Source organism: Thamnophis sirtalis, unplaced genomic scaffold (assembly GCF_051295495.1).
Source record: "Thamnophis sirtalis isolate CommonGarterSnake01/CBP01778 unplaced genomic scaffold, rThaSir2_p1.2 scaffold_10, whole genome shotgun sequence".
NCBI classification, from domain to species: Eukaryota; Metazoa; Chordata; class Lepidosauria; order Squamata; family Natricidae; genus Thamnophis; species Thamnophis sirtalis.
This window is the reverse complement of record NW_028261390.1, coordinates 269672-297634: the sequence shown is the minus strand read 5'-3', so window position 1 is coordinate 297634 and position 27963 is coordinate 269672. Positions and strand designations below refer to the sequence as shown.

The following is a 27963-nucleotide window of genomic DNA, read 5'->3' as shown; positions in this document are numbered from 1 at the left end:
TTATTTATTTTTATTAGTAAAAGAAAAATACAACAATCAATAACTTGTAAAAGACAATACAACATCCACCACTGTTTTGCTTTACATTTGACTACGTTTCGAGATATTCCCATAATATCAAAATCATTATAGACATCAAAGGTTAGGTATCTTCTTCCCTCCCTCCCTCTTTCCTTCCCTCGTTTCTTCTTTTCCACTCCCCTCTCTTCCCTCCCCCCTTGCCTCCTTCCCTCCTTCCTTCCCTCCCTTCTTTTCTCCTTTCCTTCCCCTTCCTCTCTCCATCCCCCCTCCTTCTCACATACCTTCCCTCCTTTCTTCCCTCCTTCCTTCCTTCCTACTCTCCTTCTCTCCTTCCTTCCCTCCCTCTTTCCCTCCTTGCTACCCTCTCCTCTTCCCTCCCTCCTTCCTCCCCCACTTTCTTCTCTTTCTTCCCTCCTTCTTTCTTCCCACCTCTCCTTTCCCTTCTCTCCTTTCTCTTCCTCTTTTTTATCCTTCCCCTCTTCTTCTGCCTTTCCTGTTCCTCTCCTTTCTCCTCTCCATCCTGACTTTTTATTCACCTCCTCCGTGGCCACACGCCCTGTCCCCGGCCCTCCGAGGTCAAGCACGGCCCTGATCTGGAGGAAGAAGCCCACTTGCCCACGACGCAAAGTCCTGGATCTTGTGGCTAAATGACTCTCTGCTAGCAGCGCAAAGGCTGATTTCAGCAGGCACCGCGACGGGGGCTGTCAGCCGTGAAACAGGGGGGGCTGAAAAACAGCCTTGGGAACTGAAGATGGTCAAAACAGACGGTCCCAAGGCTCTGAGGGAAGATAAAGGACTTGCAGCTGGGAGGGAGGGGAGCTGGCCAAGGCCGAGAGCGCAGCCGGGGAATTTGTGGAGATTCCTATGTTTTTGCAACAGGATTACTTATTTATTTATTTAGTAAACAAACCTACCTGAGAAACTCTGGGCAGCAAACAATAAAAACCCAAAGCAACCACCGAGGAGGCTCCGTGGGGGAGGGAAGGGGGTGCCAGGAAAAGCCTTGGGGTGCCCAATCGGTCATCGAGACTCTGTGGCTCCGGATTCCCAGGGACTAGAAAGCCACAGCGCAGCATTTGAGGGAGGAGGGAGCTGGACTGCCAAGTTCCCTCTACAAGGACAGGAGATAAAAACCTCCCAAAGAGAAGGAGGTCAAGGCAGAGCAGCAGAGCCAGACCTGGGGGACGGGTGGGGGAAGTGGGGCAGGATGCCAGGCTCTCCCAAGGAAAGCCTTTTTTGGCTCTATAGCAGTGTTTCTCAACCTTGGCCACTTGTTCAACTCCCAGAATTCCCCAGCCAGCGAATGCTGGCTGGGGAATTCTGGGAGTTGAAGTCCGGACATCTTCAAGTGGCCAAGGTTGAGAAACACCGCTCTATAGCAATGATTGATTGTTGTAATATAGTTCCTTGTGTAGGTGTGTGTCCCCCATGGCCCAGTTCATACCAGGGCTTGCAGAGTCACGCTGAATCACACAGGAGAAAACAAACTCCTAGAACGCCAAAACATCTTGATAGTGCATAACATAACATCCTGATATGTGCCCTACCATTGACGTCCAGGATTTAACCATATATAGACAGAACTTTCCTGAGCAGTAGATTAGAAATTGTACTGCTGTTTTTACTCACATGCTATTGCTCCTCCTGCCTTTGTCCTATCTCAATAAAAGGGGCTCTCAGACCCCCAATCTGGGTCGCTCCATCCCGAGAAAGGTCGTCTCCTGTCTTTTCTCAACATTGGCCTCATGGGCGAACCACGGGAACGTCACAATTGATGTGATCAACTTAAAAGCAATTGCATTCTTTTTGCTGGTGACGTAAAAATATTCAATTCTACAGATAATTCTGTTGTTTTGCAAAGCGATCCCAACTACGTGTCTGGTCCTTTATTTGCCAACTTCAAATTTCGATTAATAAATGGTGGTGAATGTAATCAGAATGTCAAGGATAAGCTGGGTGGCTTTGATCCACCAGATGACCCTCACTTTGTCAAGGACCTCGGTGTGGTTGTCTCTGACCATCTGTGCCCCAAAGCTCACTGTAACAGCGTTGCCGAAAAAGCATGAAGAGTTGTAAACTTAATTTTGCCAAGCTTTTTCCCCAGGAAACATTGTATTGCTAATTAGAGCTTATAAAATTGATGCTAGGCCCATTTTAGAGTATCGTCCAACTGTTTGGAAACCCCACCATACATCTGACAGCAGTACAATCGAGCGGGTTCAGAAGCATTTCAGCAGAAAAGCCTTGCGCTCTTCCGTACAGAATAGAATTCCTTCTGCTACGAGGCTCAAAATTCTCGGTTTGGATAACTTAGAACTGCGTCGCTTGCGGTCAGACCTGGGTAATGTTTTACCTGTAAATGACTTTTTCTGTTTTAATCGCAATATGCAGGCAAACAATCGGGACTCCTGCTTCATAGTGGCCCGCAATGGCCGCTTTCCCAGATCAGGGAGTTTGCAGGCTCCCTGAGACCAGCAGAGTACGGCTCCTTTGTTTATCACCCCTCTGAGGTGACTTAAGGTCCATAAAAGGACCACCCGGCAGCTGGGATTTTGAGGACACCATGAGCTTCCCTGAAGTCAGCCCCACCTCCACCTCGCTTTACTTCATACTTACCTTGTTTTTCAGAGTATAAGACGCACCCTTTTCCCTCAAAAAAGAGGGTGAAAATCTGGATGCATATTATGCATTGAATACAGCATTTTTGGCCTACTGAAATCCCACCCCCTTTGCACAAATGGATGTGCAGAGGCTCTGGGAGGCTGAGTTCTGGGGAGGGCAAAAACAAGGAAAAAATCAGGCTGTTTTTGCTCATTTTTACCCACCTACCCCTGCAGCCCCCAGGAGCACTCTTAAGAGCCTCTCAAAGCTCTGCATGCTTTCTTTTCTTTTTTCTTTTTTCTTTTTCTTTTTTGCAAAAAATGAGGCGTGCAGGGTTTGGGAGGCCTGCAAGGTGCAAAAACTTTTTTTAAAATTTTACCTCTTCAAAATCATGATGCGTCTTATACTTCAATGCATTTTATAGTCTGAAAAATATAGTAAGTGGTCAGTAGAAGGAGCGTGCATAAGTGCACTATGTGCCTATCATTCCGGTCAGTGTATTTTTATTCTCTTGTTTTTGTTTGACAAATTCCAATAAAGGGAGGGAGGGAGGGAGGGAGGGAGGAAGGGAGGGAGGGAAAGAAAGTCAGGTTTAGGCCCGGTGAAGCACTTTTTAGACTTGTGGACTTCAACTCCCAGAATTCCACAGCCAGGCATGCTCAGTTCCGATTTAAAGCAACAGCATTTTTCCCCCTTGCAAAATAAGTTTTCCCATTTTTTTTCTCCTCCCTCCCCCTCCTCCCTCCCTCCCTCACTCTCAAACAAACACAGAAGTTGGATTGGATATATTTTCCAAAGGCTTGAAAGCAGCTCCTCTGCCCTACCCCCTCTTCCCCTGCTGCCTTCTGATCAAACTTTTTGAATTCCTCCCCCCCTCCCCACACACACACGCACCTTTTCCAGCTGTTTCAGAGACGATTTCAACTCTGCTTCTGCCTGTCCTGCCCTCATGAAAGGCCAGAGCTCTGAGTCAGACTGAGCTAGTTGCTCCCAGAGAACTCTAAAAAGCCTCTAAAAATGCCCTCTGCAGGAGGCGAGAGAATACGTGCCTCATTTGCATAAGAAATTCTTCACATTTTAACCCTTGGTTATCTCTTAAAAGGTGAAAAATTCCTTATGCACAGGAGGCCCCTATTTCTCTGGCCGCCTCCTATGGTTAATACAAAGCACTGTTCCAAGTCACTGTGAATCTGGTAGCAACTACCTTGGCTTTAATTATTTTTAAAAAATTCTTTAAAATTCCTTTTCCTCATGACTGGTGAGGCCACGCCTCCCCTGCCGCTAGTGACTGCACGTCCCTGTCTTCAGTGTATGTTGTAATATAATTCCTTGTGTAGGTGTGGAGGTCACCCATGGCCCAGTGCATAACAGGGCATGCGTAGCCACGCTGAACCACAGGAAACAAACTCCATAACATCCTGATATCCTGATAGTGAATAACATAACATCCTGAGATGTGCCCTACCAATGACACCCAGGATTTGACCATATATAGACAGAACTTCCCTGAGCAGTAGATTAGAAATTGTACTTTTACAGGCTGTTTTTACTCACATGCTATTGCTCCTCCTGCCTTTGTCCTATCTCAATAAAAGGGGCTCTCAGACCCCCAATCTGGGTCGCTCCATCCCGAGAAAGATCGTGTCCTGTCTTTTCTCCACATTGGCCTCATGGACGAACCACGGGAACATCGCAAGTGTACATTACAGTTATAAAAATAAAAACACAAACATACATCATTCACATTCAATACGATTAAAACCCGATATCGCACTATACCATACAATTCAATATGGTTATTGCCCTGGGATAGAAGCCATTTTTCAGCCTGTTTGTTCTTGTTTTTATTATCCTGTACCGTCTGCCAGATGGTAATAGTTAAAAAAAAAAAAACGTGCCCAGGGTGAGATGGATCTTTAAGAACGTTTTGAACTCTCTCCCTCTCTCTCTCCCCCTACATACATACATACATACATACATACGTACATATTCAATCTGCTGGTCTTGTTGTATTCGGGTCTTGAGATTGTCTTGGCAACGTTTCAGCGAGGTTTCACTCGCCATGTGCAGGCTGGGTTTTGGGCCCAATAACCTGGTTAAGTAAATCTGGCTTCCCCTGGACTCTGCTTGTCAGGTCACAAAAGGGATCACGTGACCCCGGGATACTGCAACCATTATAAATATGAGCCAGTTGACAAGCGTCCGAATTTTGATCATGTGATGCTGCAACAGTCGTAAGTGTGAAAAATAGTTGTAAGTCACTTTTTTCAGTGCTGTGTTAACTGCCTCGCTGAGTAAATTTCTAGAAGGGAGGATTCCACGGAATGGCCCTTCGCCAATTGAGATTTAGCCAAATCTCAACCAACGAATGCTCCGTCTTACACATTGGCAACAAAAATCATCAGAACACCAAATACAAGCTGGGCAGATACAACCTCGTAGACAATCCCCACTCTGTCGTAGGAGTACTTATCTCAAACGATCTGAGCCCCAGAGCTCATTGTAACAGCATCGCCAAAACGGCATTAACAGTTATTAACCTAATTTTGCGAAGCTTCATCTCTGGTAACATTGTACTACAAACTAGGGCAGGAATAGTCAACCTTTTTATACCTACCGCCCACTTTTGTATCTCTGTTAGTAGTAAAATCTTCTAACCGCCCAGCGGTTCCACAGTAATGGCGATTTATAAAGTAGGGAAGTCAATTAAATTTAAAAAAGGAAAGTTCTTCAGTATCGGACAAAACCCCTACCGCCTGCCATGAAAGCTGGAATGCCTACAAGTGGGCGGTGGGGACCAGGTTCATTATCAATGAACCAGGGCATACCTTTGCCAGACCAATTCTTGAATACAGCTCGTCTGCCTCGAATCCACACTGTATATCGGACATTAATACATTTGAGTGAGTCCAGAGGTATTTCACGAGTGCTCCACGCCTCTGCTCACAATAGAATACCTTATGCCACCAGGATTGAAATTTTGGGTTTAGACAACCTAGAACTATGCCGCCTAATTGCGCAAAATTGTCTGCTACATCCTGTCAATGATTACTTCAGCTTCAACCGCTTCAGCTGGAACGCACTACCTGACTCTGTTGTTACATCCTCAAACCCCCATAACTTTAACCTTAACCTGGAGCTCACCCCACTCCTAAAAGGTTTGTAAGGGGGGGGGGTTGTAGAAGCACACCAGCGTGCCTACTGTCCCCATTTATTTGTAGCCATTTCCTGTGTTCATGTCCGTGTTTATACTTATACTTGCTATCTTGTACGTTTGGCTAAGTAAATAAATAAATAAAAGATCATGCCGATTCACACATTTAAACGCCCAGACTGGTCAGGAAATATACGGCACTGGCTGATGAGCCGGCAGCCCTTAAGAGCCCACATTTGACCATAGACAATGTCTTCATTTTACAACATCTATTTGAAAAGTAAAGCTGGGTCAGCACTGTATGTTGCTTTTATTGATTTTAGAGTTGCATTTGATTTTATTTCTAGATCTAGGGTGTGTGCAACTTGGGAGAAAAAACACTGTAGATACATACTGGCTCTACTAATGTGCAAACTTTTATGAAAATTCTCCATTAGAAGTTTAACGCAATATACTAATAAATCCCTATCAGCAGTGGGGTGAGGCCTCCCCTCCGTGTTTTAATTATCTTGGGTGAAATAACCTTATACAGCCATCCTCTAGTAAAACACCCTGAGATACCACAGCACAGGGGTGTTGAAGTACTCTTATCACACCCACCCCCTCATTTAAAACAAACTGGGTGTGGTCTGTTTTTTGCTTGTTTGGCTAATTTAGAATTTGCAGCTCAGGCACTGAAGCAGGGGACATTACAGGAGCTGGGACGGCACCTCCTGTAATTAATGAAATGCTCCCAATTAGTTACTAAGAGCTTGGGGGGGGGGCTTCCCCATAGCAGCCTCCAGAATGCCACTCACAAAGGGGTTGTCCTTTCCTTGATGGCCCCCTGACCCTCCACACCCAGAGTGGCTGAGGCCGCATGAGGGCGAGGCTGAAGGGTCTGGCAGGTATTGGGCACCTGCGGGCAGAAAGTTTGTTATCTCACAACTTGCAAGTTAAATAGGCAGAGCTGCCTTCTCCGAGAGCTTCTCTTTAAAATGTAGTTTGATCGCAGGACACGGAGAAGAAGAAAAGCTACTCTAAACTCTTGGTATTTTCCAAGCGCTCCAGAGCCTAAAAACAGCTGATTGAACAAGTGTTAAATATTTGGGGAGGGCGCTTAATTCCTCTGGGAAGCGTGGGGGATTTCTTGGGATTACACCCTTTTGTTAAAAATGCCACACAATTGTCTGAAATCCTTTTATTGCCCTGGAGGGGCATCATTTATACTCAAAAAGTATTTTCAGCAAAGGTTTGTGCATAGCTTTTACTTGGAGCCAGAGAGAGAGGGGGGGGAGGGAGGGAGGGAGGGAGGGAGAGAACAGAGAGAGAGAGAGATTTCAGGACAGTGTGAGGCTAGGATGTATGTGGTGAACACCATGACCCTCATCCCAGCACAGGCCTAGGGCACAAGTGCGGCAGAAGCTGTGGCTCCTGAAGGAAGGGCCCTTTGGCCCTGCTGGGGAAGGGCCCGCCCGCCTCCTTGGCATCTTCTGCAGGCTGCAAGCGTGCGCTCAGACAGCCACTGCCGCCACGGTGGAGGCTGACCCCCGGGGCGAGGTCAACCGTCTCCACCAGCAAGGTGGGGTTGACGAACATATAGCTGGTGGGCTGGAGGGTCTTTCCCGGTGGAAGAGCAGAATAGGCTTCCTGCTCTGGGTGGGCCTTCTGTCTTGCCTTCATGGGATCCTCCATCCCCGCCTGAGCCCGGAGGCTGCTTTGGTCCATGGGGGCCTGCTTGACGGGGCCGCTCGGGGGACGGCGCTGCTTGCAGCGGCCTGAGACCAACTTCAGGGTTTCCTGGCACTTCGACTCAACGTTGGGGTCCACCACTTCCACGGTGGGCTTGATCCACCGCTTAGGCAGGCGGGCCAGCTCCAGGTGAGGCACCAGCATGACGTTGCCCATCTCGTCGTAGAAAACATCCTTGATGTTGGGTGGGCGGCCCATCTGGATGCGGAGGAGGTTGCTGCAGGAGGAGGGGAGCAGGGGCTGGGAGCTGCCCAGCAGGGAGCTCACCTGCAGGGGGGGCTGGGGCAGCTTCCGCCACAGCAGCTCCTTCTCGGAGACGCTCTTTGCGCTGCCATCCAATCTGGCCGAGGGCTGGGCCACCGGGAGTGGCGGGCAGGACGGCCTTCTTCTGAAGGAGATCCTGGCAGAGGCAGCCACGGGAAGGGACTCCGCTCGGCCCTTGGGCAGCCCCCTCCTCCTCTGGGGCTTGGGCGGCTTGGCTTCCAGCAGGGAGGGTTGCTGGGGCAGCTCCTCTCCCCACTGGAGGGGCATCTCATCCTGGGCAGTTTCCTCGCCTGGCAGCTCCCCTGGGACAGGGCCTTCCCCCTCCGGCTCCAGGAGGGCAGGCGCGTCCTCCTCCTCCAGCACTTTGACGGCAGGGACCTGCAGGAGGAAAGGGAGAAGCAGGGGAGACCTGGGTGACCCAGCCTGGGTGCCCCTGGGGTTCCATGCCGCTCCAGCCTCAGAAGGAGGGCAGGAAGAGGGCAGCGGCCTTGCTCAGCCTGGAAGACTCTCCCATCAAGGGGGAAGCAGGGAGCTGTGGTTGCCTGCCGGAGCCTCCCTCCTGCCTGGGCTTCCTGGCGATTCCTGAATGGGGGCTGGGGCCACCGAGGGGCCTGAGAGCTTTGGCTCAGCAGCGCCGGCGGCTCCCGTCCCGCAGCAGCCCGGCGCTCCCGCTTCCCTTCGCTGCCGCCGCGGCAGAACCGGGGAATCCGCCCGACCCGAAACTCCCCAGTCTGGCCGGGCCGTCCCGCCGTCGGAGCGCCCTGCGCTGGGACCCACCCCCCCTTCGGAGCGGCTCTAGCCGTCGTCGGCGCCGCGCCCTACCTCCCACTCCGGGCTGGGCACGGTCTGCAGCAGCGGCACGGAGCCCTGGGCCCAGGAGTCCGGCACGGAGGCGGCCGGCTCCTCGTCCTCCTGCCAGGCCGGGTCCGCAGCCACCTCGCGCTCGCCCGCGTCCCGCACCAGGAAGCGCCACTCCACGATCTGCAGCATCGCCTCCCGCGCCTGCGCGATCACGTAGGGCACGCACTGCGGGGGGAGGGGAGGGGGTCAGCGGGGGGGAAAACCCCTCCCCCTCCCCCCGGGGGGGTCTGCTGCGGGGGGGGGGTCGCCTGGGGCGGGGCTGACCTGCCGGGCCAGGTAAACCTTGTAGCACTCGGCCAGCGCCAGGTCCAGCAGCACCGCCAGCAAGTCGCCCGCCACGTCCTCCGCCTCCTCGAAGCCCAGCAGCGACAGCCACTCGCCCTCCGACAGCCGCCCCGGCACGATCTCCACCTGCGGCACCGGCACCGTGGGCGGCCGGGACCGCTCCGCCCGGGACTTGGCCTGCGCCACGCGGTCCCGGGACGCCATCGCGGAGCCCCCACCGCCTCCACCGCCGCCGCCGGCCGCCGCGCCACGCCCCCCCGCCACGCCGTTGCCGGGCAACCGCGCGTCCCGGGCAACGGCCGCCCCGCCCCTCCGCGCCTGCGCGCGTCCGGGAGCCTCCGAAGGTGGCGGCGATGTACCGGCGGGATCGGGGGCTGGCGCTGCGCGGGAGCAGCCTGGCGCTCTACAACAACCTGGCCGTCCTGCCGCTGCCCGCCAAGCGCCTCACCTACTTCGCCAGCGTCCACGGCGCCTCCGTCGGGCTGGTCAGCGCCGCGGCGGACGGGACGGGCTGCGCGCACCGCCAGCTGCAGGCCCGCGAGGGCGGCCTCGGGCCCCCCGTCGTCACGCAGGTCCGGAGGGGGCCGGGAGGGGCCGGGAGGGGGGCGGCGGTGGGCGCCGCTCCCCCGCTACAAACGCTGCGCTCTTGCAGGCGGCCTGGTGCGCGCTGCCCTCGCGGACGCTGCTGGTGCTGGCCTCCTGGAAGGGCATCCAGGTGAGCCCCGGGGGGAGGGCGGGAGGGGGGGAGGGAGGGAGGGGGCGAAGGGGGGGAGGGGGAGACCTGCGCCCAACCGGCCCCTCCGCCTCTCCCGGCAGATGTACGAGCCCGACGGCTCCGCCATGGTCTACTGGCACGCGCTGGACGGCATGGAGGCCTCGGCAGGTACCCTCGCAGGGGAAGGGAGCCCGCTCGCCCCGCCCAAGCACGGAGCCCCCCCCAACAACCCCGCCGGCCACGCGCGACCGGACCCCTGGCCTGCGTGCCTGCCTGCCCCCGGAGCGGCGCCCGGTCGGGCCCCTGCGGATCCCTGGGATGCAGCTCCTCCCTGGGCCCCGGAGCTGTCCGAAGGGAGCTTCGGTGGGAGCAAAGGGGGGGGGGCGCTTCCTCCCTGCCCGCTGATCTCTGCCTTCTCCCCCCCAGGGATGCTGCTCTTTGCCAGGGGGATTGCAGGGACAGGACTGCACTTTGTGTGTGTAGGTGAGCGAGGCGACCGACCGGAGGAGCCCAGGAGGTGGCTGGGGGGGGGGGGCTGGTTGTGCAAGGGCTCCCACTTGGGGGGGGGAGGGCATTGTGGCCAGGGGGGTCCCTCATTGCACAGTGTGAGGCTGCCTCTGCTGCAGGGACAGGGAGTGGCAGCCCCGGTTCCCCTCCCCCTTGCAGGGACCTCCACCGGTTCCGTCCTCGTCTTTGACATCCCGTCCAAAGGCACCAACATCACACTGAGCGAAGTCCTGGAGCAGCACAGCAGCCCCATCACAGACATCAGCGCAGAGCTCTGTAAACAGCCGGTAAGGCCACGCTGAGCCCCCCCCCCTCGTTCTGGGCTGCCTTCTCTGGGCCTGGGGGGGAGGGAGCAGCGCTCAGCCCCCGAGTGGCTCTCTGGGTCCCTCTGGAGAGGCTCCCCGGCCAGGCCCTGCGACGGCCGTCCCGTCTTTCCTTGCTGCAGGAGGGAGCTGCGGATCTGGTGACTGCAGACGACTGTGGGGCGCTGTGTGTTTGGGGCTCTGGAGAGACCTTCAGGCTGATCACCAAAATCCCGGCTTCTGAGTACGGGCCGGGCGGGGGGAGAGTGGGGGGGGGGCCAAGGCAAGAGTGGGGGGGGGCAAGTGGAAATTCTGTGCAGCAACAAGGCCAGGCTGCTATGCGGAGCTCAGGACGGCTGCTCAGAGCAGGGGCTGGGAGGCCACACACCCCCCCTCCTCCCAGTGGAACCGGCCCTGCTCTGGGCTGGCAGGTCCAGGCAGCGACTTCCCACCCCACCCCCACCGCAGGGTGTGCTCAGTCCATTGCCCCCCCCCTTTGCCTCCGAGCTCCAGCAGGGCCTGATCCCTCCCTTTGCGCCCCAGCTGCACCTGCTCCTCCGTGAAGCTGTGGAATGGGATCATCGCGGCCGGCTATGGGAATGGGGAAATTCGCCTGTATGAAGCGGCACATGGGACCCTGAGAGCCAGGGTCAGCGCTCACGCCCGCTGGATCTATGCCCTGGACCTGGCCCCACTCTCCGGGAAGGTGAGTCCATCGCCCTGGGGGTAGTGCAAGCCAGAATCTGGCAAGAGGCCTCCGCGGGGCACCGGTCAGCTTCCCTGGGTCTCGCCCCCAACCTTCAAGGCGTGACGGTGCCTCAGCTGCTGCATGCTCACCCCTGGGCCCTTGGGCCAGGCAGGCTCTGCGGAGCTGGTGGAGGTGCCCCATCCCTGTCCCTGTGGGCAAATGGTTATGTGAAGGCCAGCCCAATCACAGCCCGCTTGGTGTGCTTGGCCCAGTTGGGACCACCGCTGGAAGCTTTGGCCCAGTCCTAGAAGGGTCGCTTCCTGTCGGAAGAGTCTCCAATCCAGGGCTGCAAAGCCGGAGGTTCCCCCCCTGTGTCTCTCTCCTGCCCAGCTGCTGTCTGCCGCCGAGGACTCCTTCGTGCGGGTCTGGGGACTGAGCCACAACGCGGAGACAGACTGCCTGGAGGTGGGCCCAAGGGCCTCTCGGTTGAGGGGGTGGGAAACGCCCGTCTTCCACAGCTTCCTCTGGGTTCCTAGGCAGCCCCTCTTGCTTCACTCTCGAGGGAAGGCTCGGGGGTCCCCTCACACAGCTGGAACGGGCCCACCTTGCCCCAGGCCTGGCTGGATCAAGAATGCCGGCTGAAGGTCTCTGGGCCTGGGGGTCCCCCGGGGAGACCTGGGAGTGCTTCTGCTTGGGAGCCTCGGGGTAGATTCCTTCCGGTCAGGCCCCTCCCTCCGGACTTCCCAGCGCGATGACTCTCGGGGGGGGGGCAGGAATGCCTGAAAGGGTCCCACCTGTTTCCCTCAGATCGAGCATTGCCATACGGAGTGTGTGACCGACACCCAGATTTGTGGCGCCCGCTTCTGCAACCCAGAGGGCACGGCCTTCGCCGTCACAGGCTTCGAGCTGACCGAGATCATTCTGTACCACCAGGTGTAGCCCTTCGGGGGGGCAGGTAGTCGCTAGAAGCAGAGGAAGGACTTTGCTTGGCCAGAGCAGGGCAGGAAGGCACACGAAGGCAGCCCCTGCCTCACCACCCCCCGTGCCTGAAAATGCCCCCCCCCCCAAAGGCTCTTTTGACCCAAGCAGGCTTCCCCTGGGGCTCCTGGCACACGCGGGGCCAGGGCGCCTCCTTTGGCCCCGTAGCTCAGGTGCCCCCTCTGCCAGGGAGAGCCCCACCTGCAGGGAGGGCTGGTGCCGCCTTCTCACTGGCTCCTCTCCTGGCAGCCGAGGGGCAGCTGGGCCTGCAGCTGAGCCCCTCCTGGCGTCCCCCTCCCCTGCCGAGCTCCAGCATAGCTTGGTTGCTGTTTCAGCCTTTCAGAGCAAGCAGCTAAATTGTCTATTTTCCTGATGAATAAAACCCAGTTACGTTTGGCTGACAAGATAGAAAATCTGCTGCCTTGGCGCTTTTTGGAAAGGGGTTTCCCGCTGACGCCCTCCGGATCCTTCTAGGTTGCCGCTTAGGAAGAAGGGCCGCCCCAAACCCTCCACCGGGCCCCCAGTTGCGGGGTGTGGCCCAAGGAGTGGGAACGCGGGGGGCTTGGAGCCAAGCAGCACGGTCACCCCCCCACCCCAATGTCCTCTTCAGAGCGGGGGGGGGGGCGCCCCTCCCCCATCAGGCATGAGCAGACTGCGGGAGTCACAATACAAAAGGCTCTTTATTAAAGGTTCCAAACAGCCCAACAGCAAAGTCTGTAAGAAACGGGGGCTGGCCCAGCTCACAGTGGTTATGCAGACGCCCCCAGGCCACGAGGGGCCCGGGGGCATCAAAGCCCTTCGGTCCGGGGGTGGGAAGGTCACAGTGGCCCACCCCCAGGTCAGTTTGTGCTTGGCTGACGTGTTGAGAAAAAAACGGAGCAGGTAGAAAAAAGTGAAAAAGGTTTAAAAACTGCAGCTCTGCAGGGCCCCCCCCCCTTTTGCTAAAATTATTGGCAGTTTTCCTTAATGCACCACGCGGGAGGGACGGGTGGGCGCCCCCCACCCCTTTGCCCCACCCAAAGGAAAGGCCAATTCTGGGCAGAGGCCGCCTGCTGCCCGAGGCGCAGCCTCAAAGCCTCTCCACATTGCCCCCCCCCTCCGTGGACAAGGGAGCCCTTTCTACAGCTAGTGCCCCCCCCAAATTAAGGGGCTCTAGCTCCTCCGCTCATGCAAACCCCCGGCCTCCCCAAATCCCCCCCCCACCGATCCCCTTCCACAGCACATAGTCACACCACAAACCCCCCACTCTTTTCTCCATCACCTGCACGTCCACTTCCCCCCCTCCCATCCCCCCCCCAGAATACTGCCAAGGTCAGAGGTAGCAACTGATGCTGGGCCCCTGCCCCCTCCCCAGGTAAAGGCATGGCCGCCGCGGCAAGAGGCACAGAGCTGTGGGTGGAGAGGCGGCTGGTAGACAAGGCAGAGGAGCCCCCCTCCCCAGCAAAGGCACCAGCAGTAGGGTGGCCCCCTCCCTCCCTCCCTCCCTCCCAGTGGGCAGGGCCCCGCTCAGGAGACGTGGCTGGGCTGGTGGGGGCGCCAGAAGCACCACTTGCTGCGCGGATGCTGCTTGCGGAGGGCCTCCTCCTCCTCCTGGGCCCGCTCCTTCTGCATGCGCAGGTAGCGGTCCTCCTCCTTCAGGTACCAGATGGGGGGCCAGCGGTGGCTCTCGAAGTGGGCCCTGTTCTCTGGGAAGAAGCCGGGCCCGGCTGGCGTCAGCTGCGCCTGCTGCTTGGGCGGGAGAGGGCCCCCCCCCTGATGCCGCCCTTAAGGGAGCCCCCAACGGGACGGGTCTGGGCCGAGGGAGGCAGGAGACGGGTGGAGCCGCTCCCTTCCCTCGGCCGCAGGGCTTACCGGGAGACAGGGCCTTCATCTCGCGGGGGAACCGGCGGCAGACGCTGTTGTAGTTGGTGCAGATGTAGTGAAGGCACCAGGCGGCCAGCTGGAGGGCATTGTGGAACTGCAGGGAGGAGCACAGCCAGCCCGCCTGAGCCCTGATGCCACCTCTGGCCTGAGCAGCCTCACAGCCCCAAGAGTCCCCGGGGGGGCGGGGGATCTGGCCCACTTTGGGCCTAGCGGTGAAGGCGTCAGGCTAGGCACTGGGTGAGGGTGAGTTCCAGTCCCGCCTTAGGCATGGAAGTCACTCTCTCAGCTCAACCCACCTCACAGGATTGTGGTGAGAGGAAGAGGAAGAGGAAGGCGTGTTAACTTTCTTCGCCCCTTGAACTTTTAATAAAAATAATAAAGGTGGGATTAAAAAAACCCTAAAACCTAAACAGGAAGCCCCTCCTCCACTCAGGGTTCCTGCCAGGGCCAAGGGGGCAGCCAGTCAGGTGAGCCTGCACCATACCTGTGTCATTTCCAGGTAGAGGATCACCTGGGCGTCGATTTCCACCTGCTGAAGGCTGGCACGCACCAGCTCGTCCACCGCGTACTGTTCTGAGGAGGAGAGGAAGAGGGGCCACTCAGGGCGGAGCGGCCTTTCTCGCAGCCCCATGGATCTCCCCTCCTGCCTGTGCCACCCTGGGTGCCCTGAAGGCTGACGGCCTCCCGGAGGGCAGCCCCAGAGGCTCTCACCGGTCAGGGCCTGCAGGCGGCTCAGGCAGAGGCGGTTGGTGAGCACCAGCAGCTCCATGGCGTCCAGGTCTGGGCTGGGCACAAACAGCTCCGTGTAGAGAAACTCCAGCACAGCCCGAAGGCAGGCGCGGTTGGTGCCTGGCAGGTAGACCTGGGGATGGCAGAGTGGGCGCTCAGGGGGGCTTCTGCACACCCTTTGCCTCCAGCAGATGCTCCTGCCGATTCGGGGGGGGGGGGGAATTCCTCTTGAAGCACAAAACTGCAGGCTCCATGGTCCCCAGCAAACAGGGGAGGAGGTTGGCCTTGTGGGCGGACGGAGTCCCTGGACTCTTTTCCCAGAGTGTTGGGGGAGGAGGAGCGGTGGGGCTGGCTGCCCATCCCAGGAACCAGGGGCAGCACCAGGGCCCTTCCTGCTCCCCTGCTGGACACTGGCCCCACAGGGTCAGCTGCCAAGCGGAGAGCCAAGCTAGGGAGCCTCACAGGCACTCATCTACTTCACTCATCTCCAGGAAAGGGGTGGGCAGGAGAAGGTCCTGTGGCCTCAGGCCACCTTGGAGCTCCCTTGTTCCTACCACATGGCTGGGGTCTCTAGGGGCCAAGCCGGGCTTCTGTGCACCCAGGCAGGGAAGACACCCCTCCCAAAAGCTACCTAGGAGAGAACGCTGAGACGCACACCTGGAGAGGCCCCCCCCCATGGCACCTGCACAGCAGCTGAGGCTGCCCCTCAAGCACAGGCGGGGGGGGGAGTCCCCTGCACAAGCCTGGCTCCCTTATAAGGTGGCAGGAGGGCCGCCCGCCTCACCTCAGTAGCACGGCTCTCCCGGAAGGTGCCCCCAAACATGGCCACCATGAAGTCGCAGCCTGCGAGCAGGAGGGGCTTGTGCGCCGGCACCGACCCATCGTCCACCAGGAAGACCACATCTGCGGGGGAGGGGGGAGAGAAGGGAGGCCGGTCCTGAGGAGGGGCTGCCTTTGGGAGCTGCTGCTGCCCTCCAGCCCCCCTGCTCCCCTCTGCTACCTGCGAAGGAGCCTTTGCTCAGGCACTCCTTGATGCGGTTGGCCCTGCGCACGTGGAAGGCCTTGGTGATCTCGCCGTTCATGAAGCTCTCCTTGTTGAGGACGTTGGCCACCATCATGCGCAGGTCGAAGACCTCCAGCAGTTCAGCCATGGCGGCCACCTGCATGAGGCCGGCCGGGGGCTGGTCCAGGCGCCCCGTGTACAGGTACTCCAGCACCACTTTGAAGGGGCCCTCCTGCACCGGCTCATCCAGGTACACGGCAGTCATCGGCTTCTCCTGCTGCGTGACAGGATCCCGCACCGTCTCCCGCTGCACATCAACTATGCCCCGGCCCCAGCCAGAGACCGGGCGAGGCATCCCAGGGGCGCACAATGGCTCCTCGCTCTGAGAAGGCCGCAGCGGCACAGCCCGCGTGGCTGTGGCCAGGCATCCCTGGTCGGCAGCGTCCAAGCTCTTTGTGCGCCCAGCGGGCTCCTTCCCACCGGCCAGCTCCTCCCCCAAGTCCAGAGCGAAGAGGTCGTAGAACCGGGAGCAGGCCGTGGCCAGGTAGACTCTGTGTGCAAAGAACTGTTGGCCGCCAGGGAGGCGGAAGACCACATCAGCACAAAGGGGCTCGTGGAAGAGCGCGCCGGGCCCCCGGCCTTCCCCGGCAGCCGGCTCAGGGATGTGGATGATGGGTGGGGGGGGCTTGGGGGGCAGGAAGGGAGCCTGCAGCAGTGGCCGCTGCGTCTTCTTCAGGTGGGATTTCCAGAACTGGAGGTGGCGGCGGGAGATGAGGGCGGCCCGAATTGCATTGTCGAAGACGTCCTTGATGCCAAATTGGGCCACGACGCTAGTTTCGTAGTACGGGATGCCCAGCTCCTTGGCTACCTCATGCCCGCACTCAGGGGGCAGGATGTCTGAAGGTTTGATGGGTCTGAAACAAAGCAGAAGAGCGGATGCCAATTAGCAGGGGTTGCCCAGGAAGGCTCCTGTGAGGGCAGACTAACCCCGTGGCAGAGAGCGGAGGGGCCCCCAGGAACAGGCAGGAACCGATCTAGGATGGGGGGGGGCTGACCACAACTGCCAGCCCCCCCCCACAGAATGAGTGGCTTCAGACAGCGGGACTGGGCCCTACTTGGCCAAGGGACGGCGCGCCCGGTTCACTGCCTCAAGGTCTGCATAGCGCAGGTCCAGCTGGCAGCCCACCAGCACGATGGGGGTACGCGGGCAGAAGTGCTTGATTTCTGGGTACCACATGGTCTTCACATGCCGCAGAGAGTTGGGGTTGGCCAAGGAGAAGCAGAGCACCACCACATCGGATCTGTCAAGAAAAAAGAGGGGGGGCGGGCAGGGAAGAGAGCATCAGGCAGGCGAGACCCTCCCCCAGTGGCAGAGGAGGCAGCTGGGTCTACCAGCCCTGGACGGGGAGGGTCGCAAAGGGCCACCCTGAGTGTGGGCAGGCCAAGGCCAAGATGGACGGCTGGCTCTACTCCTCCGCAGGCCCCAGCAGTGCCCCAAAGCCCCCTTTCTTCCCTGGGGCCCACCTGCGCGGCCCTCCTCCCACTCGGGGGCTGCAGAGGCCACTTGTGACTGCCCTCCCGCAAATCCTGGAGACCGCAGGGATCCCTGCCTCTAAGTTCCATCTGCACACCCTTCTCTGGTGAGGCCAGGAGCAACAGAGGCCCCAACACCCACCGTCCCCCAGAGGGGCTCGGAGACCACCTGGACCAGTAATGGCGAACCTTTTCAGCACCGAGTGCCCAAAGCGGAATGCCAGCTGGTCTTTTCAGGTCATTTTTAAGGGCCATTTTTTGGCCGTTTTTTGGCTGTTTTTCGGGTTAAGGTTAGGAAAATGGCCCCAAAACAGTCTGAAAACAGCCCAAAACCTGTTTTTTGTGCCATTTTCAGACTGTTTCCATCGAAGACCAGCTGGCCATGTGCCCCCAGAAATTAGAAGAGGAGCTGGAGGTGGTGCACAGGGCCACAGAGAGGGCTGGGCATGCCACCTCTGGCATCTGGGCCATGGGTTCTCCATCAGGGACCTAGACTGCTGAGGCAGGCAGGAGAGGGCTGGGGTGCTGAAGGGCCTGTGCGTCCCTCTGGACAGCTGCCTTGCGGCCTCCCAGGATAAGGAAGAGGAAGGGGGCGGCCCAAGAGCGGCTGCTAGGAGGGGGACGGGGGAGAGCAGCCGCCCGTGTCCGAGGGGGCCATGGGGAAGCGGACCTTTTCGGCGGGGGCGGCGCCCTCACCTGCCGTAGGCGAAGCGGCGGTCCTTGTGGTGGTCCCCGAAGGTGTCCCAGAGGCGCAGGGAGATGCTGACCTCGTCCACCACATCGCGGGAGCGCTCCAGCACCTGCGGAGCGCCCAGGCGTTAGGCGGCGGGGCGGGCAGGAAGCCCCCCGCCGGCCTCCCTCCCTCCCTCCCTCCCTCCGCCCGCGGGGCTCACCTCCTGGCACACGCGGTACTGGTCGATGGCCCAGACGGTGGGCACGTGCGTGGCCAGCAACTGGTACTGGGTGAGCGTGGCGTTGCAGGCCCGCGCGCAGATGAGCCGCGTCTTGCCCACCGCGTTGTCGCCCACCACCACGCACTTGATGGTCTCGACGTTGGGGCGCTCGTAGTCCAGGTCAATATCCATGGGGGCACCGCCGTCGCTGCGGGGGGAGGTCGGGATCAGGGCGGGGGGCGCGCGGCCGGTACGCCCACCCCCCGCCACCGGTACGGGCCGGGCCCGCCCTGCGGAGTGGCGCCTTCACGGGCCCCGGGGGGACGGCCCAGGCCCTTCCCTGCCCCGGGGGGCGTCCCGGGTAGCGCATCCCATCGCTTCCCCGAGCCTCTCGGCCGGCAGCCGCCGCCGCCGCGCTCCCCGCGCTCGCTGCCCCGCCGCCGCGCCCATCGCCGCCGCCTCCCGCCCGGCTGCCCCGCGGCGTCGCCCCGCCAATCGGCGCCCGGCCGCGCCCCCTCCGCCCGAACAAAGGAGGCGGCGGGGGGGGCGCGTCGCAGCGCTCCCGGCCCCGCCCCCGAACCTCCCCCCACGTGACGGCCCCCGCGGGCGGGGCTGGGAGGGGCGGCGGAAGAGCCCGGCCGGAGGGTCCGGCGGCGGCGCCTACCTGGCTTGGGGCCGGCTGGCTTCGCTGGGGCGCCGCGGGAGGAGGCGGGGGGCGTCGGCCGGAGGGCGCTCTGCACATGGTCTTGGGCACGCCGCTCGTCCGTAGCTCTTCCCCGCGAAAGCCCGGCCGGCGGAGAGCGCTCAGGCGGCCCCTTGGCCTCAGGCCACTCGGGCTCCGCTGCAACCGAGAGAAGAGCGCCGCGTTTAGGGCAACGCCCAGCCCGCGGGACCGGAGCCTCGGACGGCGGCGCAACCCCCGCGGAGCCCACACGTCGCTGCGCCCCCGGTGGGCCGTCCGCCCCGCACCCCTTCACCTTCGCTCCGGCCCCGGCCACCGGGCTCTGCCTACGGGACCGGGCGCGCCCGCCCCGCTTGCTCCAACGCGGCCCCTCGGCTTCCCCTTCGCGGCGCTCCTGTTGTCTCGGGGCGGAGGCACTTATGCGGCCGACCCCTCCAGGCGGGCCTTCCGACGGGCGGGGCGCAGAGCTGGCCCCGCTCACGCGCCGGCTGCCCCGGAGCTGCCAGGCCGTCGGGCGGGGCGCGGAGAGTGGGCTTCTCAAGCCTTCAGCCGCCTGGAAGCTCTTCTCCTTCGAGCCGGGAGGAACGGCGCGGCTTTCGCGTCTCCCGCTCTGGGCCGGAGAGGAGGCGCCACCGCGGGACCGCCGACCAGTTCCGCTTCTTGCCCGGGGCTGCTGAGGAGTCTCGGGGGCTGAGCGCGGCCGCGGATTTCAGCGCTCTGGTTTCGCGAGCGGGGCCAAGGGCCGCCCGGCTCCTCCGCCATTCGGACTGGGTCGCCGGACGGGAGCCCTGCGCAGCTGGCCTGGGCGCTGGGGAGATGGGACTGCCGGGCTCGGTGGAGCAGCAACAGCGGAAGGCAGGTGCCAGTGGCAGCGTTGGGCCTCCTGTCTCTCCAGGGTTCCTCGACAGCCAAGAAGACCTGGGAGCACCAGCGGGTTGCTGGGCGTGTTTTGAGGGGCCCAAAGAGCATCGAGGGGCTTCTTGAGTTGATTGCTCAGAATCCCCTCCCCAAATGTTCCCTCTGGCTTTTCAACTCAAGGCCAAAAGAGCCGGGCATCCAAGTGGAGCCCAGCAGGGGCAGCCTGGAGGGGGGGAGGGGGTTTCCAGGGCTTCCCCAGAGCCAGCCTTGCCAGTCCTTCCGCTGCCCCCAGCTCTGCCAGCCTTCCGGAGGCCTCTCTGCCAGCCTCACCAGCCTTTCCTGGCGCTGAGGGGCGGCTCCAAGCCAAAGATCCCTGGCTGGCCAGGGGGGGCCCTGAGGTGCCAGGGAGCAGCCGGGCCAAGGAGCCCCCCCCCCATCTTCCTTTCTGGCTTCTGGCCAGCCCAGCTGGATTGCTGTGCACTGTTTTCATCTGTTTGCTTTGAAAACCACTTGCTTCCCCCCCCCCCAGCCCAGGGTGCCTGCGGGGAGCATCTCTTTTCTGCCCAAAGTGGCCGTTCCTGGACCCCCTGGGAGCATTGGATGCCCTTCCGTCCTTGGGGAGGCCTTACGAGCTTGGCTCTTGGTTAATGGGGCCCAGCTGGAGGTCAGTGAGGTCTGCGGTTGATTTAGATTCTGCAGGGCAGCCCTTCGGTCTCTTGTCTTGTCGCCGCCTCCTTTAGATGTGGTGCTCTGGTGTTGCCCCAGCGTTGATCGCAAGACGGGCGAGCAGCTAAAGACGTGTGGTCAGGAGACGCCCTGTGGCCTGAAGGGAGGGACTGACCCCTCCTTCTGTTCACGGCAGCCCCCCTTGTTCTCTGGGAGGGGGAGAGTTTGGGGTGGGATATTTTGAGGCTCTGTGTCCACCTGCCACTTTCCTTGCCCAGCAGCCCGGCAAGATCTCCAGCTGGCGAATCTCTTGGTGCTGGAAGGGGATCTCCTGGACTGCTGAACTGATGGAGGGAGACCCCTGGCTGAGGTTCACCCCGGATCCACTCCCGGACTGAGCCTGAGGCTCATCATCCTGCTCTGCCCACTCGGTCCAAGCAAGCAACTTGATCCCCTGGACAGCCAGGCTAATCCTCACAGCATCTCAAGGGAGGTTCTGAGGGGTTCCCCTAAACAGCTGCTGGCAGATATCAACAGATGGAAAGAGGGCAAAGAGGTTCTGCCACCCTCCTCGCCACCAGTCAGAGTCTTCCTCCCGTGGCGTCCGGGGGGGGCTCCGCTGGGCCTTCCTCCTCTCCCAGAGCCCATCGGTGAGTTTAGATGCACCCCTGATCGGCAGACAAGTGAGGCCGCGTAGGAGTCCAAGACCCCAGTCCCCCCACCTATTCCAGCAAGCAATAGCAATAGCAATAGCAGTAGACTTATATACCGCTTCATAGGCCTTTCAGGCCTCTCTAAGCGGTTTACAGAGAGTCAGCATATTGCCCCCAACAATCTGGGTCCTCATTTTACCCACCTCGGAAGGATGGAAGGCTGAGTCAACCCTGAGCCGGTGAGATTTGAACCGCTGAACTGCTGATCTAGCAGTAGCCTGCAGTGCTGCATTTAACCACTGCGCCACCTTGCCCCCCCCCCCCTGCTCCCTCTGGAACCCCACTGGCCCCCTCAAGTGCTGGGAGGGGGGGGACATCGAAGGGGCCTGTCTCCCTGCAGGGAGGGCTGAGCTGAGGGGGAAGCAGAGAGCTCTGTCCAGGGAACAGATGAGGTTAGTGACCTCCGCTGTGTAGATCATCACATCTCAACCCCCCCCTGAGGCCCAGCATATGTCGGTCAATAGGGGAAGGTGTCCTCAATTGCCCTGGAGGCCATTAACTCCCGAAAGGCCCCAGATTCAGCCACTTCTTCAGAATACAGTTTGATAATAAGCAACTTCAGTTTGCCTGTAGCAATTGCTTCATTTCTTATGCCTGCACTGGGCCTTTAGAATACAGAGTAAGAATTGGAAGGGACTATAGAGGTCATCTAGTCCTGCTCAAGCAGGAGAGCCTGGACCAACCTCCTCTTAAAAGCCTCCAGGGATGGAGCTCTCTCAACCTCTGGTGGCAACCTCTGCTCCACTGGTCAATTCTCCTCTTCGTTAAGAGGTTTCTCCTTAGTTCTAGGTTCTCCCTTAGTCCCCCCCCCCCATTGTTTCTTGTCTTGCCTTCTGGTGGTTTGGCAAATACATTGACCCCCCCCCTCCCATACATCCCCTCAAATATTGGAAGACTGCTACCACGTCACCCCAGTCCTTTGTATTAAACCAGCCATGCCCAGTTCCTGCCACGCTTCTTCCTGTGTTTAGCCTCCAGTCCCGCAATCATCTTAGCTGTTTTTCTCTGCCCTCTTTCCGGGCTCTTCTCTTTCTACAGGGAGGGGATGCATTAAGCCACCTGTCCTAAGCTCTGTCACCACCTGTATCTGGCCGCAAGGCAGTCGGGCCCAGACAAGGGCCTTTCCCTCCCCGTACCTTTGCCATTGTCCCTGGCCTGTGGGTGAAGCTGCCTCAAATGGGCAGGATCTGTGCCCATTCAGGCTTGTGGCTCCCCCCACTCTCCCCCAGTGCAGCCACGTTTCTTCCAGGACCTGCTGCCCTCCTTCGGGTTTCCTTTGTTCCTGACGCCTGCGTGTTTTCTGCAGGAAAGAGCTGGCATTGGTGCTCTTCCACTGTATTCTGAAGCGGGCAGCCCTGTTTTCCTGAGCAGAAAAGGAGGAGGGAAGTTGGGACTTCCCTGGATCTCTGCCCGCTCTGCTCAGAGATGGGACTTCCCGGTCAGTTTCTGTTTGCAGGGCTCAGCCGGTTGCCTGGCCAGGGAAAGTTCTTCAGTGCTTCTTTCACCCCAAATTTTAACTTGGGCGATGCCAAGCCAAGTGGGCATCCCATCGAGGAGAAGGAGGGGCCGCCAGACTAGCCTAGAGGTGGGCAAGCAGCCTCTTTGACACCTGACCCTCCATTGGGGCCTGGGTGGTTGGAGGGGACACGGGGCCAGTGAAGACTGAGGAGCGCCCCAATGCCTCCCTGGGGTGACTGGTGCTAGCAGGGACCTGGAGGAGCCTCAGGCAGAGACGCTGGCAGTGGGGAGAGCCTGGTTTTGTGCTGACAAGGGCAGATGGAGAGTGTTGGGGGTGGGGGCTTCGGGTGGAGAAAGGCTGGCTAATGCGCTGCCAACGGGGAGGGTAATCCAGCCAGCCGTGTGGGGCAGGGAGGGACAACGCCTGCCCTCTGTCCGTGGCTCCAACTGGGGTGCAGTCCTTCAGTTGGCGCCCCCTCCCCCCCATCCCTGCAGCCCTCTGAACCCCACGGCTGCTGCTCCCCCTCTCAGGCTGTTGGCTTTCTTCTATGAATCCAGCCTTCAGGGCTCCTTTGGGATCCAAATTTGGTTGGCATGCCCCTGTTCTGCAGCAGCTTTGCCCAGGTAATGCCCGGCTGTCCATTTCCATCCTCGTCAGGTCTTCAGTAGAAGTTTAGGACGCCTGTGAAAAAGAGTGCGATCTGCACGGCTGGCGGAGGGTGGATTTCAGCTGGGGAAGCCAATCCAGCTCTGCCAGCTGAGTCAGCACTGGGGGCCTTGCAGGCTTCCCTCGGCTTCTGCTGAATGGGCTTTCTGCCTTGCTTTTTAATATGTTTTTATTGTTATTTCTCTGAACATATTTATTCATTAAATATTTATGAATTAGTAGAGCACAGGATGTGAACTCCAGCAGAAGGCTATTGGTTATAATAATAAAATCTTGCAAGGAAGTTTGTGTTAGCCCCCCCCTCCACTTCCTCCTCCACTTCCTCCAGGAGGCGTCTGAGGCTAGTGGGGGAAGGGTGGGGGGTCTGCCTTCTTCCCCTGCACCCCCAGCTGCCTTCGGACACCTCAGGAGGTTGGACTCCAGGGACGCCCTCCTAACGACATCGGTTTGGCCACCGTGGATGGAAGCTGATGAGCGTCTTCCACAGAAAAGGCTTTGAGCCATCAAGAACATCATCCTCATCACTGACCCTGAAACACAGGCTGCCTGCCCACCGGGCTCCGTGACTGTGCAGGAACCCAGAACTGTTTTACCTTTGGAGAGAAAATGTTGCTGCAGCCCAGTGGCAGAGCCGCCTCTGTGGTGGCTCCTAAGTGCACCTTCACGGTCGGGCTAGAACAAGAACCTCTCAACTCTCCCCCCCTGGAGCTGCTCCTTCATTGATGGCGTTTTCATCAGCCGTGGCCGGGGAAAGGAATCTCTCATCAAATTCCTTTATGACCTCGAGAGATTCCACCACCCCCCCATCAACTTCCATCTGGGCCCTTGCGGCCCAACCGTGGCAACGTCAAGAGGTGTGGGACCTGGCTGGGGAATTCTGGGAGTTGAAGGCTTTATGTCTTGAAGTTGCCGAAGGCTGAGAAACCTGGGCCTCCCTAAGAACAAATCCACTTCCTTGGTATCACGATAAATCTATTTCTGACGGAGACCTTAACCCCGCGTTTTGTAGAAAACCCCAAAGGTTGCCCTGCGTTCCACATTCCTGGTGAAGCCACCAATCCCGGCTCTGAGCTCCCACTGCATTTGTTCTGACAGAGATGCACATCTGATGGAATTAGACCAGGCAGACCGACCGTCCGCTGAAAGGATCGATAGGCGAATCAATAGAGTCAGGTCGATTCCCAGGGAGGACATATTAAAAGATGGACCATAGAAGCAGCAACAGAGCATCAGCCCACCTCGCAATCCAAACGCCTTATTAGGGACTCATGGATAACAAGGCTACGCAAATGGCAGAAACTCTGTGCAAAAGAATGAACAGATGCAGGTTTCACATCAGGACCCAAAAGGACATCAGAGCTTTCCGTTTTCCCTGGAGAGTCCCCGGCCAACCTCAGAGTCTCTCTTGGAGTCTCAGGGGGGGCTCAACCAGCCCAGGAGGTTTCTCCTGCCTTCCCTCCTTGGCTCTGCTTTAGCAGCTCTGCTCTTGCCCTCTCTCCCGAGGCTCTCCAGGGATGGCAGGGAGGGGTAAGCTGCCCACCCACCCACCCCTTTTTGGCCACTAGGCTAGTGATGAGCTTGTGGCTGTAGCAGGCGGGGGGGGGGCTCTTCCGTTTCTGGGGAGGCTCCCACCAAAGGGGCTTTCCCCAAAAGGCAAACTAGAGTCGCTTGGTTCCCCCCCCCCCCCCCCCGGTGAAAACCTTTCGCTTCTCACCCGAGAATTTGCTTCTTTGGTTTTCAAAGAAAAAACAAGTAAGAGCAATGCCCCCAAAGCCTCGGCTGGAGCGACACACGCAGGATGGTGGAGGCACAAAATCAGGCTTGCAAATTCCACAGAAATGATTCACACATCACCAATGCTGCACTTGACAGAGGTTGGGCGACTCTGAAGCAAAAGGGGTGTGTGTGGAATCCGTGGTTGCCTTATTACGCAATGTTGTGTGGTCTGCGCTTGCTGTCTTGTGCCTCACATGTGCAACGTATCTAAGGCCACCCTGAGTTGCTGCTTGCAGGTTGGGCAGCTGTGCTGTATAGAAATCTAAGTAAGGAGGCAGTGGCTGCTAGGCCATCTTGGGATGATGAAGGAGAAATATTATTGGGCTAATTTACGTCTTTTTTGAGTGGCTCATTTCCCCACTAGGGAGATGGAAAACTCTCAGCACAATCATCCAAAGGACAGAAGAGGCCCTGCTAAGAGCCAGACCCCTCGCTCCATCGCAATCCCAAAACACCTGGAGTGCCACTTGCACACCATCGGATTGACAAAGTCCCTGTTGGTCAATTGCAAAAGAGAATTGGAACTTGGAACAGCTGACGTTCTACAGACGATACGCCTACCACCATCAGACACCCACACCTGTCTATCCCAGGTTCTTAGGCAGGCAGATAAAAATGCTCAATCTCAACATCTGTCAGTGCAGCCATCAATCGTAATAATAGCACAAAACTTTAATGGCAATAAATGCAGATTTTTCACCAAGTATTTTTTAATTTATTTGTTAAATGTATATGCCCTTCATCTCACTCTGAAAAGTGTTTCTGGATAGCTTACAATTTAAATCATAAATACAAAAAATATGATTATTGATGAATAGATCTTGTCTTTTTATGTACACAGAGACCATCTCCACCAAAGACAAATTCCTTGTGTGTCCAAACACACTTGGACACAATAAAGAATTCTATTCTGTTCTAAAATATTTAAAAGTTTAAATAGAGAGACAAGAAGGAAAAGGGGCATAAGAAAAAATACAATTGCTAGAGGAAGGGGAATGACTGACTTATTTTCTCTTGTGAAAAAGTTACTGGGATAATAATAATGAATTAAATATGAAATATGGATCAGCAGCCTGAATATAGTTGCGGAAAGGGCAAATGCAGTTCCAGGCTGGAACCAGAATGGACCCAAGTGTCATTTACAAATCCCAGCAATGTTTCCACTCAGTTCTGGAGTGGCGAGACACTTTTGGGGCTCAGCATGCAACTGTAGGCACCAGTCTTTCAAAGGGAGTCAGAACTGGGGCAGAGAAAGGGAACCCGAATGAAGGGTGGGGTGGGAGGAGCCTGGAACGTGGAGTCTGGGCAAAGACCCCTGGTGTGTGTGTGTGTGTGTGTATTCTGTGAGGACACAGAATAATGGATTCAAGTTACAGGAAAGAAGATCGAATGCCAGGAAAACATTTTAGTTTACAAAGAAAAAATAATTAAATGAGGTGCAGCTGTACATACCCTGGGCAGAGTTTGAGAATGGGGATTGGTGGGGGTGGGGGTCAGGAAGAAGGGCTCATACCATCCGCTGGGGTGGCTGGCCCGGACCCAGCTGGCCTAGGAAGCCATGGGCTGTTGGCACCAGAGCGAGCGCTGCCTTGGTTCATCTTGGCAGGCAGAGGGAAAACAGAGCCCGATGACAAGGGGATTCAAATAACAGGATAACAAGAGCTGGGAGGGATCTTGGAGGTCTTCTAGTCAAGCAGGAGACCTTCTACCTTTTCAGACAAGCGGCTGTCCAGTCTCTCCTTGAAACCCACCAGAGATGGAGCCCCCACAACCTCTGGAGGGAAGGCCTCCCACTGGTTATCTGTTCTCAGGGTCAGGACATTTCTCCTTAATTCTAGGCCGGACTTCTCGGTTTATTTCCATCCTTTGCTTCTCGCCTGGTCTCCAGGTTCTTTGGAGGTTGAGCCCCTTTTCTCTGTGGCAGCCCTTGGAGCAGTGGAAGCCGCTATCATCATGTCACCCCCAGCCCTTCCCTTCGTTAGACTAAACCTACCCAGTTCCTGCAACCGTCCTTCATGTGTTTTATCCTCCAGACCCCTCGTCCTCTTCGTTGCTCTTCTCTGCACTCTTTTCCAGAGTTGGATGTAATATTCCAAGTGTGGCCTTATAAAGCGGTACGAGACCCTCACACGACCTTCATTCTAGCCCTCTGTTGATGCAGATCTCTCTCACACTTACTTCTCTTGAGCCAGCTGCCCCTCATCCTGTGTGTTTGGCTTTTCCTGCCTGACTCCCGTGAGCACCTTACATGCCTGCCTTTGGTTTAAGCCACCCAGAAGGCTGGCCCAGTACAGCAGCCCCCACCCCCCCTGCAGCACAGGCCAACAGTGGAGGAGAGAATGTGGGCGCACAGCCACAGAACTCCCTTCTTGGGGTTAGGGGGAATTGCTACCTCTCCGTCATTTGGGGCAGGAAAGCATCTTGTACTGGACTGTACAAGGCTGGGAGAGAGAACCGGCCCTGCAGTGCAGTCCTGGAATGGAGGGGCGGCTGGGGCCGGTTGGCAAAGGCACCCCGAGGAAGGAGGGGCTGCACTGGACAGGCCTCCAAGGAGGACCCCAGGCTGGCCTTCAGCTTCTCCTCCAGCCCAGGGCCGAGATGGGCTCCCTCGACCCAGCACAACGCCCAAGCCAAGGTATCCGAAGAGGAGGGGCCCTGTGCAGCTCAGCTGTGGAAGGACTTTGTGCAGGGAGGATGGTTTAACTGAGCAAGTAAGGCAAAGGGAGGGAGCTGTGCTGGTTCCTGGCCAGCCCTGCCAAAGAGCCAACCAGAAGGTCCAAAGGGGGGGAGGGGGTCTTCGATAATGTGCCGAACCTTCCCTAAAATTCTTGGAGTGGGGACTGTAGGAGCCACAGGGTTGAAGGAGGGAGGGGTGGGGACATCTGCCTCCCCCAAACTGCAGCCCAGGAAAAGGCAGGTCCTCCCAGACTCCCCTCCCCCAAAGCCCCAGGAGGTCGGTTGCTGGGGGGTGGGTGGAGAGCAGGGTCTGCAGCAGGTCGTTCCTACCCCAGAAAG

At 58.3% G+C, this 27963-nt stretch overlaps 3 protein-coding genes across 5 annotated transcripts; 1 reads left to right on the top strand and 2 right to left on the bottom strand.

The window, feature by feature from the left end:
- Positions 1-6941: 6941 nt before the first annotated feature.
- Positions 6942-9150, bottom strand: CUNH2orf81 (chromosome unknown C2orf81 homolog). Of its 2 annotated transcripts, XM_087723859.1 has the most exons (3): positions 8897-9150; positions 8594-8797; positions 6942-8149 (listed from the first exon to the last, which is right to left on the bottom strand). In XM_087723859.1, the coding sequence occupies exons 1-3, from the start codon at positions 9119-9121 to the stop codon at positions 7142-7144; spliced, it is 1437 nt and encodes a 478-aa protein (XP_087579985.1). In that variant the 5' UTR covers positions 9122-9150; the 3' UTR covers positions 6942-7141. The 2 variants fall into 2 exon arrangements, with proteins under 2 accessions (XP_087579985.1, XP_087579986.1); XM_087723860.1 differs by lacking the exon at positions 8594-8797.
- A 94-nt stretch (positions 9151-9244) lies between these two features.
- WDR54 (WD repeat domain 54) lies at positions 9245-12538 on the top strand. The gene is made up of 9 exons (XM_087723858.1): positions 9245-9489; positions 9570-9632; positions 9734-9800; positions 10059-10115; positions 10299-10426; positions 10585-10685; positions 10985-11147; positions 11520-11594; positions 11937-12538. Exons 1-9 carry the CDS (start codon positions 9271-9273, stop codon positions 12066-12068), a joined length of 1005 nt encoding a protein of 334 aa, XP_087579984.1. The 5' UTR covers positions 9245-9270; the 3' UTR covers positions 12069-12538.
- A 230-nt stretch (positions 12539-12768) lies between these two features.
- Positions 12769-19245, bottom strand: LOC106538916 (rho-related BTB domain-containing protein 2). 2 transcript variants are annotated; one of them, XM_087723847.1, is made up of 11 exons: positions 19106-19245; positions 18793-18969; positions 18129-18336; positions 17932-18035; positions 16818-17003; positions 15700-16616; positions 15484-15602; positions 14682-14832; positions 14455-14543; positions 13959-14064; positions 12769-13792 (listed from the first exon to the last, which is right to left on the bottom strand). In XM_087723847.1, the coding sequence occupies exons 3-11, from the start codon at positions 18318-18320 to the stop codon at positions 13614-13616; spliced, it is 2043 nt and encodes a 680-aa protein (XP_087579973.1). In that variant the 5' UTR covers positions 18321-18336; positions 18793-18969; positions 19106-19245; the 3' UTR covers positions 12769-13613. The 2 variants fall into 2 exon arrangements, with proteins under 2 accessions (XP_087579973.1, XP_013909031.2); XM_014053556.2 differs by having other exon boundaries at positions 18793-19215.
- Between the last annotated feature and the right edge of the window lie 8718 nt (positions 19246-27963).